At 41.4% G+C, this 15846-nt stretch overlaps 1 protein-coding gene across 4 annotated transcripts; it reads left to right on the forward strand.

Annotated features, from left to right (window-relative positions):
• The first annotated feature begins 1381 nt into the window (after positions 1–1381).
• LOC138772581 (NAD-dependent protein deacetylase sirtuin-3-like) lies at positions 1382–11346 on the forward strand. Of its 4 annotated transcripts, none has more exons than XM_069953101.1 (8): positions 1382–1599; positions 4990–5240; positions 5729–5908; positions 6657–6889; positions 7121–7221; positions 9191–9352; positions 10026–10238; positions 10957–11346. In XM_069953101.1, the coding sequence occupies exons 2-7, from the start codon at positions 5035–5037 to the stop codon at positions 10236–10238; spliced, it is 1095 nt and encodes a 364-aa protein (XP_069809202.1). In that variant the 5' UTR covers positions 1382–1599; positions 4990–5034; the 3' UTR covers positions 10957–11346. The 4 variants fall into 4 exon arrangements, with proteins under 4 accessions (XP_069809202.1, XP_069809194.1, XP_069809186.1 ...); XM_069953093.1 differs by lacking the exon at positions 1382–1599 and adding an exon at positions 1784–1833; XM_069953085.1 differs by lacking the exon at positions 1382–1599 and adding an exon at positions 1869–1910 and having other exon boundaries at positions 10026–10242.
• The last annotated feature ends 4500 nt before the right edge of the window (positions 11347–15846 follow it).

Raw genomic sequence — 15846 nt, forward strand, 5'->3', positions numbered from 1 at the left:
GGCGCTGTTTCTGGAAGAAAGCAGCTATATATTCTGAGACTGGCTAGTAAATTAGTCTCAGCTGCAATACCAGACACGGCCCACAGACAAGAGTGGCGCTGTTTCTGGAAGAAAGCAGCTATGTATTCTGAGACTGGCTAGTAAATTAGTCTGAGCTGCAATACCAGACACGGCCCACTGACAAGAGTGGCGCTGTTTCTTAAGGTAAAACAAGTTAGTCCCTGAAAACTAAGTAATTTCTTCTTTATATATAATTTTTTTTTTTCTCAAAAATTTTTTTGTTGGGGTCCTATTCCGAACCTCTTGTGTATAATTAGATTAGGTTAATTCCTATAAGTAGCTTATATGTAGAGGGCAGTGGGCGTCACCCGGCCTATTCAGGACCTGGTTTCATGTCCGCACCGGTCAGATAACTACATGTTAAGTCCGTCTAATCTCCCCGCATCTGTTTAAAGACGTATTTGGCCTCCAATTAATGGAAGGATTACAAAATGCCGCCATGTAGCCGATGTAATACGCCGAGGATTCTTTACTTTCCAGAACGTTTTATTTCTCTTTTACATGTTCAAATTTTTTTTATTTTTTTTTGTGCTTTTTTTCTTTTTCTTATTTGTGTAGTTTTTATTGCGAGTGTCTGTGTATTGTGGCCGAGGTCTGAGCGCAGCCGGTTGCTAGGTGCCGCCGTCACTCCAGGCTACTGTTTGCAGTGACCGCACTGAAGCAATTTGAGTCAATTTGTCTAAATTGTCTTTTTTTTTTTTTTGTATGTTCTGAATCGGATAGAGCGCTGTCTGCTGAAATAAGAGGGGAGATGCTGACTGCTCACTCTGCCGTGTCCCGGGATAGTTTCCTCATATCCTAGTGACCATGTTAGTCTTTTCGCTTGTTGGGTAAAGTAGCTGTGTTGACAGTCGGGAGGTCATATAAGTGAATGTTCTGTCCTGGAGTCCTGTCACTTCTGTACGGGAACTTATGTTTAAAAAAAAAAAATTCACATAATATAAACAAAACATACATATAAACTATAATAGAAAAAAAAAACAACCAATCAGATTCCACCTTTCATTTTCCAAAGAGTCTGTGAGGAATGAAAGGTGGAATCTGATTGGTTGCTAGCGGCAACTGAGCCAGTTTCACTTTACACCATGTTTGATAAATCTCCCATAACCCTAAAGTTACCCATCCATTGTTAGGGGTAGATTGGTGCTCATTTACTGGGCCTATTCCACGGCCTGATTATCGTTTAACAAGGGCTGCATGGACATCGTTACCGATGTCCTTGCAGCCCTTGCTTAAACTTTATACATTACCTGTCCAGGCTGCAGGGCGCCGCTTGCGGTCTTTTTCTCCCCAGGTGCCGAGCACTTCAGCTTCATAGCGGCCCGCTCAGCCAATCAGCCGTCGGAAGGCATTCTCCCCCAAGTTGTGATGACGTCACAACCTGGGGGGGGTCTGTCCCGGCTGATGGACTGCCCAAACAGTGACTGGAGCGGCGTCCCTTTCCAGTCACTGGCTGGCTGAGCGGCCAATCCTTCAGCCAGGTTGTGATGTGTCAGCTTGGGGGTCCCGAAGCAGTAATGCGGGGCTGAAGGGGCACAGGTAGAGGCGAGTGCCTTTAAAAAAAATAAAAAATTCTTTGGCTGGACTTCACTTTTTTAAGTGTCTTAAAGTGTACCTGTTGGATACAGCCAGTCAGGGACTTGTTTACATTAGCTGTCTCAGAGGGGAGGGGGGAGGAGGGGGAGATGGAAAGGCTCACACACAGATTTTTGTGTCTTCAGCAGAAAGCAGCGGCTCAGAACTGGGAAAAGGAGACTGAATAGATAATAACAAGTATGGAAGGAATTGTTAGTCTCACCATGGGCAGCAACATATCAAAAGTTATGTTTCAGTGGAATACCCCTTTAAGGGTATGATCACACATGCAGTGATGTGAATATTTTTGGTCTCTTCATTGACTTTACTGCTCCTCTAAATGTTGAGGATATCTAGGGGACTGTAGTTTCATGAAATAACATATATGGGGAGAGTAATCAAACCGGTGTAAAGTAGAACTGGCTCAGTTGCCCCTAGCAACCAATCAGATTCCACTTTCCTTTCCTCACAGATTCTTTGGAAAATGAAAGGTGGAATCTGATTGGTTGCTAGGGGCAACTGAGCCAGTTTCACTTTACACCATGTTTGATAAATCTCCCCATATGTGTTTTTAGACTCAAGGGGGGAGATTTATCAAACATGGTGTAAAGGTAAAATGGCTCAGTTGCCCCTAGCAACCAATCAGATTCCACCTTTCATTCCTCACAAACTCTTTGAAAAATGAAAGGTGGAATCTGATTGGTTGCTAGGGGCAACTGAGCCAGTTTCACTTTACACCATGTTTGATAACTCTCCCCCAAGGTCTATAGTCTGCCGTGACCCCTGACAAGTCCATGGCTGATACCCAGTGGCCGGGGTCGCCTCAGGGGGGGCTGTAAACTTGTCCTGCTGTTTATTGCTGCTTATTGTTCTTGCTTGTTGTATTGTGATTCCTTTAATGATTAGAAAGTGATGTAATGTGTGAGATTGCTCTTCCCTTCCCGTAATTAGTTATTATAGGGAGTTTCAAGTGTCCTTGTGGCCGTGCAAGAAAGGGGAACAAAGTGTATTCTTATTTTTCACCTACCATTCAACTCTGTAATATTCCTATTATAATTTTTCCGTGTTAAAGGGATTATTTAGTTGTTTTTTTTGTTTTGTTTTTTAAAAACATAGCTGCTTTCTTCCACAAAGAGCACTACCCCAGGCTACGTGTGGTATTACAGCTTGGCTCCATTCACTTCAATAGAACTGTGCTGTAATAACCACACCCAATCTGGCGCTGTTTATAAAAGAAAGCAGCTATGTTTTTTTCGAATCTTGGATAACCTCTTTACTTTAAAATAAAAAATAAAAAATACATGTAAAGCCAAAAGTTTAGATGTGGAATTTTATGAATGTTTGCACATGTAGCATATACATTGCAGATTTTATGCCATGTTCAATTTACTCTATGTGCAATAAAAAGCCATGGCGATCCCGCAATATGGTAGGCTCAAAATTAAAGGGATTATGCAGAATTGTAAAAAAAAAAAAACATGACTGCTTTCACCCGTGTCCTCTGTTCATGTATATTATTGCAGCTCAGTTCCATTGAAATGAATGGAGACAAGTTTTAAAACCACACACAATCTGAGGACAGATGTAGCACTGTTTTTAATAAGAAAGCTATGTTTTTCTAGTCTTTAAAAGGGATAGTTCACAGGAAAAAAAAAAGTTTCTTTCAAATTAACTTGTGCCAGAAAGTTATAGAGATTTGTAAATAACTTCTAATTAAAAAAATCTCAATTCTTCCAGTACTTATCAGCTGCTGTATGTCCTACAGGAAGTGGTGTATTCTTTCCAATCTAGAGAGCAGGAGAGGTTTTTCTATGAGGATTTGCCACCGCTCTGGATAGTTCCTGAAAATACACCACTTCCTGCAGGACATACAGCAGCTAAGTACTGGAAGACTTGAGATTTTTTTTAATAGAAGTAAAATATCAATTGTTGCCAGAAAGTTATACAGATTTGTAAGAGAGAATTTTTTTACTTGGTGAACTAACCTTTTAATGGTTTTTGGAAGTGGCACCGTCCCAATAGAACAGTCTAATATATATATATATATATATATATATATATATATATATATATATATATATATATATATATATATATAATTATTTTTTTTTTAGCACAATTTCTGGCTAAATCTCTTTGGCATCTTGCTCGCCCGTCTCCTCCATGGTCTCTTACATACCTTTCTTTTTAATCCCCGGCCTTCTGCTTTTTCCAGCTGTATTTGCTGACACACAGTTTCGCCCCCCTCTTGCCCCCTTCCTCCTTTTATATCCTTGGGTTTCTCCTCCCTCCTTCCCTCGCAGGTTATAAAGCATCTACAGCTGTGTCCTTTATTAACATAGCCATTCTCTCCACTACAAGGGGGAAGAGACGAGATATATTACAGTCATTACCTCTGTCAAAAGGTGACCATCTTAAAAACCCCTCTGCTTTTCACTGGGAAAAGTTTATGCTCACAATAGAAGTTTTTTTTTTTTTTTTTAAACTTTCCTCCTCCTGGCTTGCATCTTAAATATAGGAGCTCCACTCAGGGGTGCAGATATAAGGGTTCAAGGCTTGACCTAATTCCGCCTTACGCCAAACACTTCTCTTCCTTCCTCCTCGCAATTTGTATATTTGTATCACCTCCTTAAAGGGGGTTGTCCAAATTGGGATTGTATTTGTTTACTCGAACCAAATTGGGGGGAAATTTAACTTACTAACTATAACTTTTATTAGATAACAGGGCCTTTGTAAAGGTGGCTATACACCTTTGAGATGGCTATTCCTCCCTTAATTGAGCATGTGTTCTTAATGGAGAGCGGAGTATAAGCTTCTACCTGGTAACAGTTTATTTTCCTTAAAGGGAATGTGACACCATGAAAATTCTATCTAACCTATTGGCATCATGTTATAGAGCAGGAGGAGCTGAGCGGATTGATATATATCTTTGTGGGAAAAGATGCAGGATTTATTGATTTAAAATCTCTGACCTTTCTAGGCTTAGGAGTCCAGTGGGCGGTCCTATCAAGAATATAGGTTTCAGCTAATAATTTCCAAGTTATACTGGATCTTTTCCTACAAAGATATATATCTATCTGCTCAGCTCCTCCTGCTCTATGATATGATGATGATACATTAGATAGCAATTTCATGGTGACAGGTTCCCTTTAAGAAGATAAGGCGTGGGCATTGAAATTCAGCATGATCATTTCAAAACGCATAACAGTTGGCCAATCCTGCAAAAATCAACACAACCTTGAGACCTGCTGGAGGTCTATGATACTAATAAACTCTGCCAAATCGGCAATTTAAATGTTGACCAAAATGCCATTATACTACCAAAAAGTATAATATAATTTTTTTCTTCCATAGACCGAAACTCTGAACAGTGTCACCTCCACTTTCACACCCTCAAAAATGGCAGCGCAGTGTCTGGACAAGTGGAACAAAAAGTCTGGAAAGCAAATTTCTCCTGGTTCCCCGATAAGTCCGTCAGAACTCAAGTGCAAGTGGAAAAAATACGGAACATTGAAATCTATGTCAAAGCCCAGACAAGCCCCAGCGGAGCTCCTGGTGAAGGACATCGATAGACTCTGTGTGGTCGAGAAGCAAAGTCCTACAAGGTGGGATAAATAGCTATAGCTATGATGGAAAGTGACAGCTCCTCTTCAGAAGGAAGAAAATGATCTCGTATATTAGACAATGAAATTGGCAACTTTAAAGGGATATTCTGAGTTAAAGGGGTTCTCCGGCAAAAAACGGAGAATCCTTTCTGGTGTCAGAAACTTATATAGATTTGTAATTTACTTCTACTGAGAAATCTCCAGTCTTCCAGTACTTATCAGCTGCTGTATGTCCTGCAGGAAGTGGTGTATTCTCTCCAGTCTGACACAGTGCTCTCTGCTGCCACCTCTGTCCATGTCAGGAACTGTCCAGAGCAGTAGCAAATCCTCATAGAAAACCTCTCCTGCTCTGGACAGTTCCTGACATGGACAGAGGTAGCAGCAGAGAGCACTGTCAGACCCCACTTCCTGCAGGACATACAGCAGCTGACTTTTAATCAATGTCTTAAAGTCTTGTAATTAGCAAGTCATTTTTTTTCTCTCTTTAGAATACACCAGCTGGTGAAGCCAATGGATAAGAAAAGTTCCCTACCCCCAAGTCCTCCATTACCCCTGAAATATTCTGGTCTGGCGGATATTGCTGATCTGATTTTGAAGAATTTTTGCAGGAAGATACTTGTGATGGTGGGAGCGGGAATCAGTACAGCAAGTGGGATACCCGACTTTAGGTGAGATGTTCCTGTAACCATATGGGGGTTGGGATCTGCCGCTGCAATGGCTAAATCCAAATTCTTAGTTTCCACTGGTGGTGGAAGGCAGTAGTAGTAGTAGCTTAGCCGGAAACTAGTTGAAGATGTTTCTAGATAATCTAGAGTCTTTTACAGTATCTCTCTTGCCCATACCCTGGCTCACCCCAGTCTCTTTCTTCTCTTCTTTCTTTCAGATCAACCGGTTTCAGAAAGGTATATAGATTTGTAATTTACTTCTATTTAAAAATCTCAAGTATTCCAGTACTTATCAGCTACTGTATGTCCTGCAGGAAGTGGTGTAGTCTTTTCAGTCTGACGCAGTGCTTTCTGCTGCCACATCTGTCCAGAGCTGTAGCAAATCTCCATAGAAAACCTCTCCTACTCTGGACAGTTCCTGACATGGACAGAGGTGGCAGCAGAGAGCACTGTGTCAGACTGGAAAGAAAACAACATTTCCTGCAGGACATCCAGCAGCTGATAAGTACTAAAAGGCTTGAGATTTTTAAATAGAAGTAAATTATAAATCTATACATCTTTCTGAAACCAGTTGAATTAAAAGTAAAGATTTTCGCTGGAGTACCCCTTTAAATGGGATCAAGCTGCAATACCAGACACAACCACTGGACCAGTATGGCGCTGTTCTTGGAAAATGAAAATTTTTTTTCTATAATATCATATAACTTTTGGTAATTGCTGTATAACTGTTGGTTGTTTCCCCTTGTCACAGGACACCAGGCTCCGGCCTATACGATAACCTGAAGAAGTACCACGTTCCATACCCAGAAGCCATCTTTGACATTGATTATTTCACTTACAACCCTCGGCCTTTTTTTGCCCTAGCCAAGGAATTATACCCAGGAAGATACAAGCCAAACGTCGTCCACTATTTCCTGAGACTGCTGCACGAAAAGGGCTTATTGCTGAGATGCTACACGCAGAATATCGATGGACTGGAAAGATGTAAGATGCCAGGGGTACTGTCACTTAAAAAAAAAAAAAAAAAAAAGTCAGTCAGGGTCCACATGCTCAGATCCCAACCAATCACTAGAACAAGTGGGGAGAAGCACTTGGCTGAGCACTGGTCTCATACACCCCGATAAGGGAGAGAAGCGCTCAGCTAAGTGATTCTTCCCAAATCTGAATCTGTGACTATGACATATACTCTACTTGTTTTCTCCTTTCTCTCTTCAGTGGCCGGAATCCCTCCAGAAAAACTTGTTGAAGCTCATGGAACGTTCTCCACCGCATCGTGTCATCTGTGTTACACGCCATTCCCTGCAAAGGAGGCGCGGGTACTTGTAGCGTTCAATGGCGCCTTGAACTTTTAGAATAGAGTAACTTTATTTTAGGATGGAGTTTTTTTTTTTTCTATTTAAAGGGATTATCTACAATTAGAAAAACACGGCTGCTTTCTTCCAAAAACAGCGCCACACCTGTCCAAAGCTTGTACCGCGGTCACTTCCACACACTGAGCTATATACTCTCATCCCCCACACAGCATCCAGTGTACAATGCACCTAGGACCCTCCAAATACAACAGCTGCAAACACTACAACTCCCAGCATTTACTGTAGCCCTCAGGATATGCTGGGATTTAAAGTACAAATGAATAGACAACTCAAGGGGTTGTCCCCTCGGAAACTACAACTCCCAGCATTCTTTGAGAGCTTTATAAGTGTAAGGCATTCTGAGAGTTGTAGTTATTCAGGGAGTTGTGGTCACAAATACATCAGCATGTCACTTTGGGTTCTTTATTTGGGTGCCCCCCATGATCAGCTCTATTGGTGGCCACAGGTACCCCAGTCCCACACTGGGGCCTGCACAGACTGCAGTACAGTCCTTTAGTGAGCCCTGGCATCTGTGCTGCGCTGTAGTGCCCTCCCGAGAAACCAGGACACATTTACCGCATACCCTGGTGTACATATGTGTGCGCCTTTAAGGCAGAAAGGTGGAGAAACGAATAGGTTATGGGGGCCCAAACACATTTTTTGCACAGGGGCCCTCTGCAGTCTGTGTCCGCCCCTGGGGGACAGGACTGTGGAGGTAATCTCTACATAGCTGTAACCCCTCTCTCTGGACATAGAGTGCTGCATTTATGTGCCCATAGCATTCCTGCTATAATGTGCCTGCACTCACACTCAGCTATACACACTGCTGCTATAATGTGCCTGCACTCACACTCAGCTATACACACTGCTGCTATAATGTGCCTGCACTTACACTCAGCTATACGCTCTGCTGCTATAATGTGCCTGCACTCACACTCAGCTATACACACTGCTGCTATAATGTGCCTGCACTCACACTCAGCTATACACACTGCTGCTATAATGTGCCTGCACACACACTCAGCTATACACACTGCTGCTATAATGTGCCTTCATTCACACTTAGCTATACACACTGCTGCTATAATGTGCCTGCACTTACACTTAGCTATACACACTGCTGCTATAATGTGCCTGCCCTTACTTAGCTATACACTCTGCTGCTGTAATGTGCCTGCACTTACTTAGCTATACACACTGCTGCTGTAATGTGCCTGCACTTACACTCAGCTATACACACTGCTGCTATAATGTGCCTGCACTCACACTTAGCTATACACACTGCTGCTGTAATGTGCCTGCACTCACAATTAGCTATACACACTGCTGCTGTAATGTGCCTGCACTCACAATTAGCTATACACACTGCTGCTATACTGTGCCTGCACTTACACTCAGCTATACACAGTGCTGTATAGAAAAGTTTCTGTCACTGTCCTCCTGTACAGCTCTGTGATTCTCACTTCCTGATTGGTCCATGCTGAACACACTCCCCTTCCCCATTATGATCATGTGACCACACAGACCTCGGACAGCAGCCCTGCTTCTCTATTCTAGCCTGTTGTATTACGCTACTACCTTATGGGGATCTGCAGCTCCGTCCTGTATCTACAAACTGCTGCTGTGTTATCAGGTTTATCCACTTACTATACATTATACTCCACATGCTAATTGCTATACTGTATAGTAACATAATATCACATATTCAGCTTTCTAACTGTTTGTTTTACAAATTATTCAGAATAAAAAAAAAACATTATTTTTGCGGTGTGGAACCAATTGTCTGCATATCAGTGATTTCTTATGGAAAATTTTGCTTTGGTTTAAGAGTGGATTTGGCACCACTTATTATTTTAGTTTTATTTTATTTATAGTTTTATTTTATGTATATGTTTGTTTTTTTTTCTTCCCCCCCCCCCCCCCCCCATATCAGGATTGCATTATGAACGGTAACTCTCCTCGCTGTAACGTCTGCTATGGGGTTGTGAAGCCGGATATAGTTTTCTTTGGCGAAGAGCTTCCAAAAAGTTTTCACAAGTTTTCCAAGGATTTTCCTAAAGCGGATCTGCTGATTGTAATGGGGACATCGCTAGAGGTAACAATGGGAGGGTTCCTATCAGTTGTGGGTGTAGCTCAACCACTGAACATACAGTACTTCTGTTTTTTATACCATACCAAAAAACGGAGAGAAGTAGTGTCAACTGAATTATTGAAAATGTATGGCCAACTTAAAGGGGTCCTCCATAGGGAAAAAGTTTTTAAAACAGCTGGTGTCTTGAAGTTTAAATCTCCAGTCTTCCAGTACTTATCAGCTGCTGTATGTCCTGCAGGAAGTGGTGTATTCTTTCCAGTCTGACACAGTGCTCTCTGCTGCCACCTCTGTCCATGTCAGGAACTGTCCAGAGCAGAAGAGGTTTTCTATGGGGATTTGCTACTGCTCTGGACAAGAATAGTGACTGCAAGGCCAATGGATTCATCAGAAGTAGCAGCTCTAACAATTTAAGGGATTGGATAGAAGGTTTTTGGAATGATTCCTATGTACTGTATTCCTTCTGGCTATTTAGTAGACCACGTCTTGGAGTCCTCCCATTCCCCTCTATGGTCATTTACATGTATGAGAATATAATATAATATAATATAATAAATAAATACATACATATATATTTATTAGTGTGTGTGTGTGTGTGTGTATGTATATATATATATATATATATATATATATATATATATATATATATAATATATTATACACTTTCCTTCTCCTACAGATCGAACCCTTTGCCAATATTGTAAACGCTGTGCGCCCAAATGTTCCGAGGCTTCTGATCAACCGAGATCTTGTCGGTCCATTCAAGAACACGCCATTGAAGAGCACGGATGTAGTGGAGCTGGGAGAGCTCTGTGACATCACCAGAAAGTTTGTGAGCGCCCTGAACTGGCAGAGAGACCTGGATGAAGTGCTGAGATCTCAGAGGCACTAGGCAGGTATCGTTACATCCCCTTTAGTCTCCTACAGTCTTGGGGATCCCAGTGGTCGGCTTGTTTTAGGGCCCTATTCCAGCGTACGATTATCGTTTGCATAATCGTTAACGAATAACTATCTCAAACGACCGCTATTGCGAAAGACCTGAAAACGTTCACTCATTACCATGGAACGATAATCGTTACTTATGATTGTAATTGCGATTGTTTTTTCTTCGCTATTTCTTCGCTATTGCGTCCGTATCTATTGCAAATGACCGAACGATGTCTTATTCAATGCGAACGATTTGCGAACGAGCAGCAATAAAAATAGGTCCAGGTCTTATAAAGCGATCAACGATTTCTCGTTCGGTCGTTAATCGTTAACTGCATTTCAACCGAACGATTATCGTTTAGATTTGAATGATTTAACGATAATCTGAACGATAATCGTCCGGTGGAATAGGGCCCTTACTCTATGTTGTTGACAGGAAACAATTGTAGTGCTCATCTGAAAGTCTTTATTGTCTCTGATGATTAAGAGTTAAAGGGATTGTCCAAGATTACAGAAACATGGCGGCTTTCATCCAGAAACAGCGCCACCTGTCAACAGGCCATGTGTGGTATTGCAGCTCCACACTATTAATTGAATGGTACTTTTTCTGGAAAATAGCAGCAATGCTCAATCCTGGACAATCCTTTTCAACAAAATGTCAGCCCTTCTTTGTTTCCTTTCAGTGTGAACATTTCTAACTACTACATAACAGAGCTGCAATACAAGATGTCCTGAAAGCCAGAAGTGATGGGGACCATTGATATAGACTGAATTTGGAGAGGGACTGGTTACCTCCTGCTACGATGCCTCCATGCACTACAGGGCTTACTATACGTCTTATCTTAAAAACAAGGGTAAGCTCAGTCTGTATTTATTCCAGGAAGATCATTGCAAATTTACCACCAGCTAAATGATGATCAGAAACAGTGACACCTATAGGCTGTGGCCGGTATTGCAGCTCATTCATTTAAAGTGTTGCTAAACTGTGATTGCTGCCAAGATCTCTGCCTAAAGCAAAGGAAAAGAAGTGCTTAGCTGAGTGCTTTGCCCCTTTGTTTCTCTGCACTGCACAGACCAGGGGTAAGGAACTTTGGCTATCCGGCTGTTGCAAAACTACAACTCCCATCATGCTTGGACAGCCAAAGCTTTAGCTTTGGCTGTCCAGGCATGATGGGAGTTGTAGTTTTGCAACAGCTGGATAGCTAAGGTTCCCTACCCCTGGCACAGACTATGTCAAAAGTGGTGAAAAGGTTTAGGTATAATTTATGAGGAGACTGATAATGAGCAATAGGTGGCGCTGTCTCAGGAGGAATATCATAATCTTTTATATGTTTTAACCTTTAATCTGTTATCCAGGCTTAGAAAACATGACCGCCACGGCACCACTGTTTTTTTTTCCTCAATTGGAATATGGTATTGCAGCTCAGTTCTATTGTAGTGAATGGAGCCAGGCTGCAATACCACACATAGACAGGGGTGGTGCTGTTTTTGGAATAAAATGGGTTTTTAATTCTGGATCTTAAAATCCTAATCTGTGTTTCTGCCCTTTTACCTGTATGTGATTTCTACAGTATAAACTATTCAATCTTCATTTTAAACACTCATTTATGTATTTGTGTGTTTTTGGCTGTTTGTAAACTTTTTAAAACTGGAATGTAAATTTTTATAAATTACAATAAAAATATCCGCTTCATTAAAGTTTTATGTGACTTTAAATATTTAAAGTGATCTTGGGTATAAGGCTTTGGGGCAGGTTGTTTCTTCTCTTATTGGTGGCTTCAGTCTTGAAGCCAAAGCCAGGAACAGACCATAAACGGGGAACGGGCTCATAAAGGAAAGACTGAGATTTCTCCACTTTTCAAATCCATTCCTGGCTTTGGCTTCCAAAATCTGTCAGATAAATCTGCCTGTGTTAACGCACCGTTATCTGGGACGATGATTGTGCGGAAAATTGTTATATTCGAATTTAAACGCCTATTGGATTAAGCGGTTTTTAACCCCTTCAAGACAGGCCCTTTGATTAATGCAATGTTCCTCCCCGCCTTCTAAGAGCCATAGCGCTTTTATTTTTCCACCTACAGGGCTGGTTGCGGTGACATTTTTTGCGCCATGATCTCTAGTTTTTATTAATATCATATTGGTGTAACAGATTTTTTTTTGTCATATATAATCTAATAAAATTAGCAATCCTGGTGCGTTTTTTTGTTTTTTCCGTTTACGCCTTTCACCGTGCGGGAATAATAATGTAATATTTTAATAGATCGAACAATTCCGTATGCTACGATCTGTAATATGTTTATTTATTTCTACTTTTATAATGGGCAAGGGGGTCTTTTAAACTTTTTTTATTGGGGGGGGGGGTTATAAGGGTTTTTTTTAATACATTTATAACACTTTTTTATTACCCTTTTTTTTACATTTTTATTTACTGTAAAAAATGCAATCATTATATTGCATATACTGATCTATGCTATGCCAGTGTTATCTGTGTATGATCAGTGTTATCAGCGATCTATGTATAGAGCCTGCCTGAGATCAGACTCTACACATAGATTGCTGAACCGACAGGACGGAGGTAAGGAGCTTACCCCCACCTGTCAGTACATGCGATCGGGACCCCCGCAGTCCCGATCACTCAGTGACAGATGCTTGATCTGTCACTGAGCACCTTAAACGCCACGGTCGCTGTAGATCGCGGCATTTAAGGGGTTAATGAGAGACGACTGCGGGATCGCAGCTGACTCTCATTACCTCCAGGCCCCAGACACAGATGAGAGTGGGATCGCTATCCCTGCAGAGCTCCCGTTCTCATCAATAACCCCGTCAGTAACAGGAACGTGTGTATATATACATGTTACTGACAGGAAGGGGTTAATGATTAATCACAAACGATATCATATATAGTTAACTTAAAATCATTCACCATATTACACAGAACGATAGCCATTAGTTACAGTTGTTACTATGATTGTTTACTCCATCTGATCCCAGCAAAAGGAGGAACGATTAGTGGACAAATGTGGAATTACAGCGAACGATTAACAATGATTTTAGGGTCAAATCTAAATCAAGGATCTAATCAAATTTAAACGATTTAACGATTTTCCACACTATAATTGTTCAGTGTAATAGGGCCCTTTTTAGAGCTATTTTTATAGTTGCTCATTCGTACGCCGTTCGCAAGCCGGTTGGTGTCATAAAACATTGTTCGGTCGTTCCATGGTCGTTGGGGGGTGCGTTCAACAGCTTAAAGGGGTAGTAAACATTTTTTCACTAAATAACACACATTGCAAAGTTATACAACATTGTAATGGGTGTTATTTAAAGGGGTTATCCAGCGCTACAAAAAACATGGCCACTTTTCCCCCTACTGTTGTCTCCAGTTCAGGTGCAGTTTGCAATTAAGCTCCATTTACTTCAATGGAACAGAGTTTCAAAACCCCACCCAATCTGGAGACAACAGTAGGGGGAAAGTGGCCATGTTTTTTGTAGCTCTGGATAACCCCTTTAAGTGAACGGCCCCCTGGAGGGGGCTGGCATGAGGGAGGGCTGGAGCAGTCAGGCCGGCCTCCTGAAGATGTGATCGCCTTAAAATGGCGGCCGGGATCGACAGTGATTCCGTATGTATACTGTATCACACTTCCTGGTCCACAGCTGTGGGGGGTTTAATACTGGGAAGGGGGCCATTCACTTAAATAACACACATTACAATGTTAAATAACTTTGTAATGTGTGTTATTTAGTGAAAAAAATGTTTAACACCGCACTACCCCTTTAATAGTGCAAATCCTATTAGCTAAACAAATTGATTGACAGGGACCATACTTCCATTTATAACTTTATTTAGCATTTTTTAGCCACGGAAAGCTCGCTCAAAGCAGTTTAGCTACGCAACAAAAAATTTGCACAAAGGATTATTTTTTTTTGTTAAATGTATATGTTGAGCGATGGGATATACTGCTTACGAAAGAAGTCCCGACGCTCGCGTTCTTTATTGTAAATCCAAATTGAAAAGATAAATAGTAAAGAAAGCTTGGATAACTTTAACACAATAGGATATATTGCATGTGAACATTTATAGTATTCATAGATTGTGTACGAATATAAAAGGAAAAATACGTCCACCGGAGACGGAGAGAATGAGGGGGGGGGGAAGACTCCCCCCACCTACTTGAACGATAATCTGTTGTTCACCGTCTCATGGAATCACTCTGAAGTGAACGATCAACGAGGTCAGTGCAACCGCAAGAACGACTAGAATTAAAGATCATCGTTCCGTTGGAGCGTGTGAACAATCGCAAGAAGCTGGCTAAAGCGGTGGTTTGAGATCGTTTATCGTTAACGATTATCCGACCGATAATTGTCCCGTGGAATAGGGCACAATTGCACAATTTTCCTCTTTATGTTGGGGTCAGATGGAGTAAACATACAATGTAACTACAGACTATTCTGTGTTTATGGTGATTATTTATCGTTATCGTTTGCTATCGTTAATCCATAAAAATCGCTTTGTCTGCTAGGATCCTAATGGTGTCTTAACACAGATTTATCTGACAGATTTTTGAAGCCAAAGCCAGGAATGGATTTGGAAAGAGGAGAAATCTCAGTCTTTCCTTCTATGACCTTTTCCCTGTTTATAATCTGTTCCTGGCTTTGGCTTTAAAAATCTGTCTGTGTAAAAGCACCATAATATGGATACTAGAAGGTATTTTACTGCGTTTGCTCCTAAACGATATACCTAGTGGTACATTTGTTTTTGTTTTTTTTACACACACACACACACACACACCTACTTTTTTTTTAATTGCCCCCCCGGTTCCCGCACATGGCCACCCCTAGTATTTCAACGAAATTCCCCTCCCCTCTGTGAAGTGGCTCCATTGATTCTAGCATCACACTGGGAGCCACCAGTGCTTCATGACGGGCTGGTCCTCTAGAATAAACGTGCGCCATGCTCGGGGAAACTGGCAGCATTAAAATAAAAAAAAACACAAAGTAATATACCTAATGGTACATTTGCTATGATGTATACTGCCCCCTATAGACAATAACATGAAGTATATGACTGCAAATAATACCTCAAAAACATACAGAAACTGGAAAAGTCATTTTATTGCCAATTCTGTAAATCAGCCGTATACAGTCCCTATAAGCAATACATAAATGTGTGTATATATGTAATATACACCGATTAGCCATAAGATTAAAACCACCGAGAGGTGGATTATCTAGTGACAATGGTGCCTGTTCAGAGGTGGGATATACTGGACAGAAAAATGGGTAAGTATAGGGATGTGTAATGGACGGCTGTGGTCAGAGCTGCTCCAGGATGGGTCGGTCTTGTAGGGTTTGCCTGGTGTTTATGATGCTGCACGGGGAACCTTTAGGTCCTGACTAGAGATGAGCGAATCGGGTTCGAGTCCATCCAAACCCAAACGATCGGTATTTGATTAGCGGTGGCTGCTGAACTTGGATAAAGCTCTAAGGTTGTCTGGAAAACGTGGATACAGCCAATGACTATATCCATGATCTCCACATAGCCTTAGGGCTTTATCCAACTTCAGCAGCCACTG

This window comes from Dendropsophus ebraccatus, chromosome 1 (assembly GCF_027789765.1).
Source record: "Dendropsophus ebraccatus isolate aDenEbr1 chromosome 1, aDenEbr1.pat, whole genome shotgun sequence".
NCBI classification, from domain to species: domain Eukaryota; kingdom Metazoa; phylum Chordata; class Amphibia; order Anura; family Hylidae; genus Dendropsophus; species Dendropsophus ebraccatus.

Excerpts from the sequence above, each read along its gene's own strand:
- LOC138772581 (XM_069953085.1), top strand. The coding sequence starts at position 1,884 with ATGTTTCAGTGGAATACCCCTTTAAGG. Across the intron at positions 6,890-7,120 it reads TATCGATGGACTGGAAAGAT|TGGCCGGAATCCCTCCAGAA; the intron begins GTAAGATGCCAG and ends TTCTCTCTTCAG. Across the intron at positions 7,222-9,190 it reads TCCCTGCAAAGGAGGCGCGG|GATTGCATTATGAACGGTAA; the intron begins GTACTTGTAGCG and ends CCCCCATATCAG.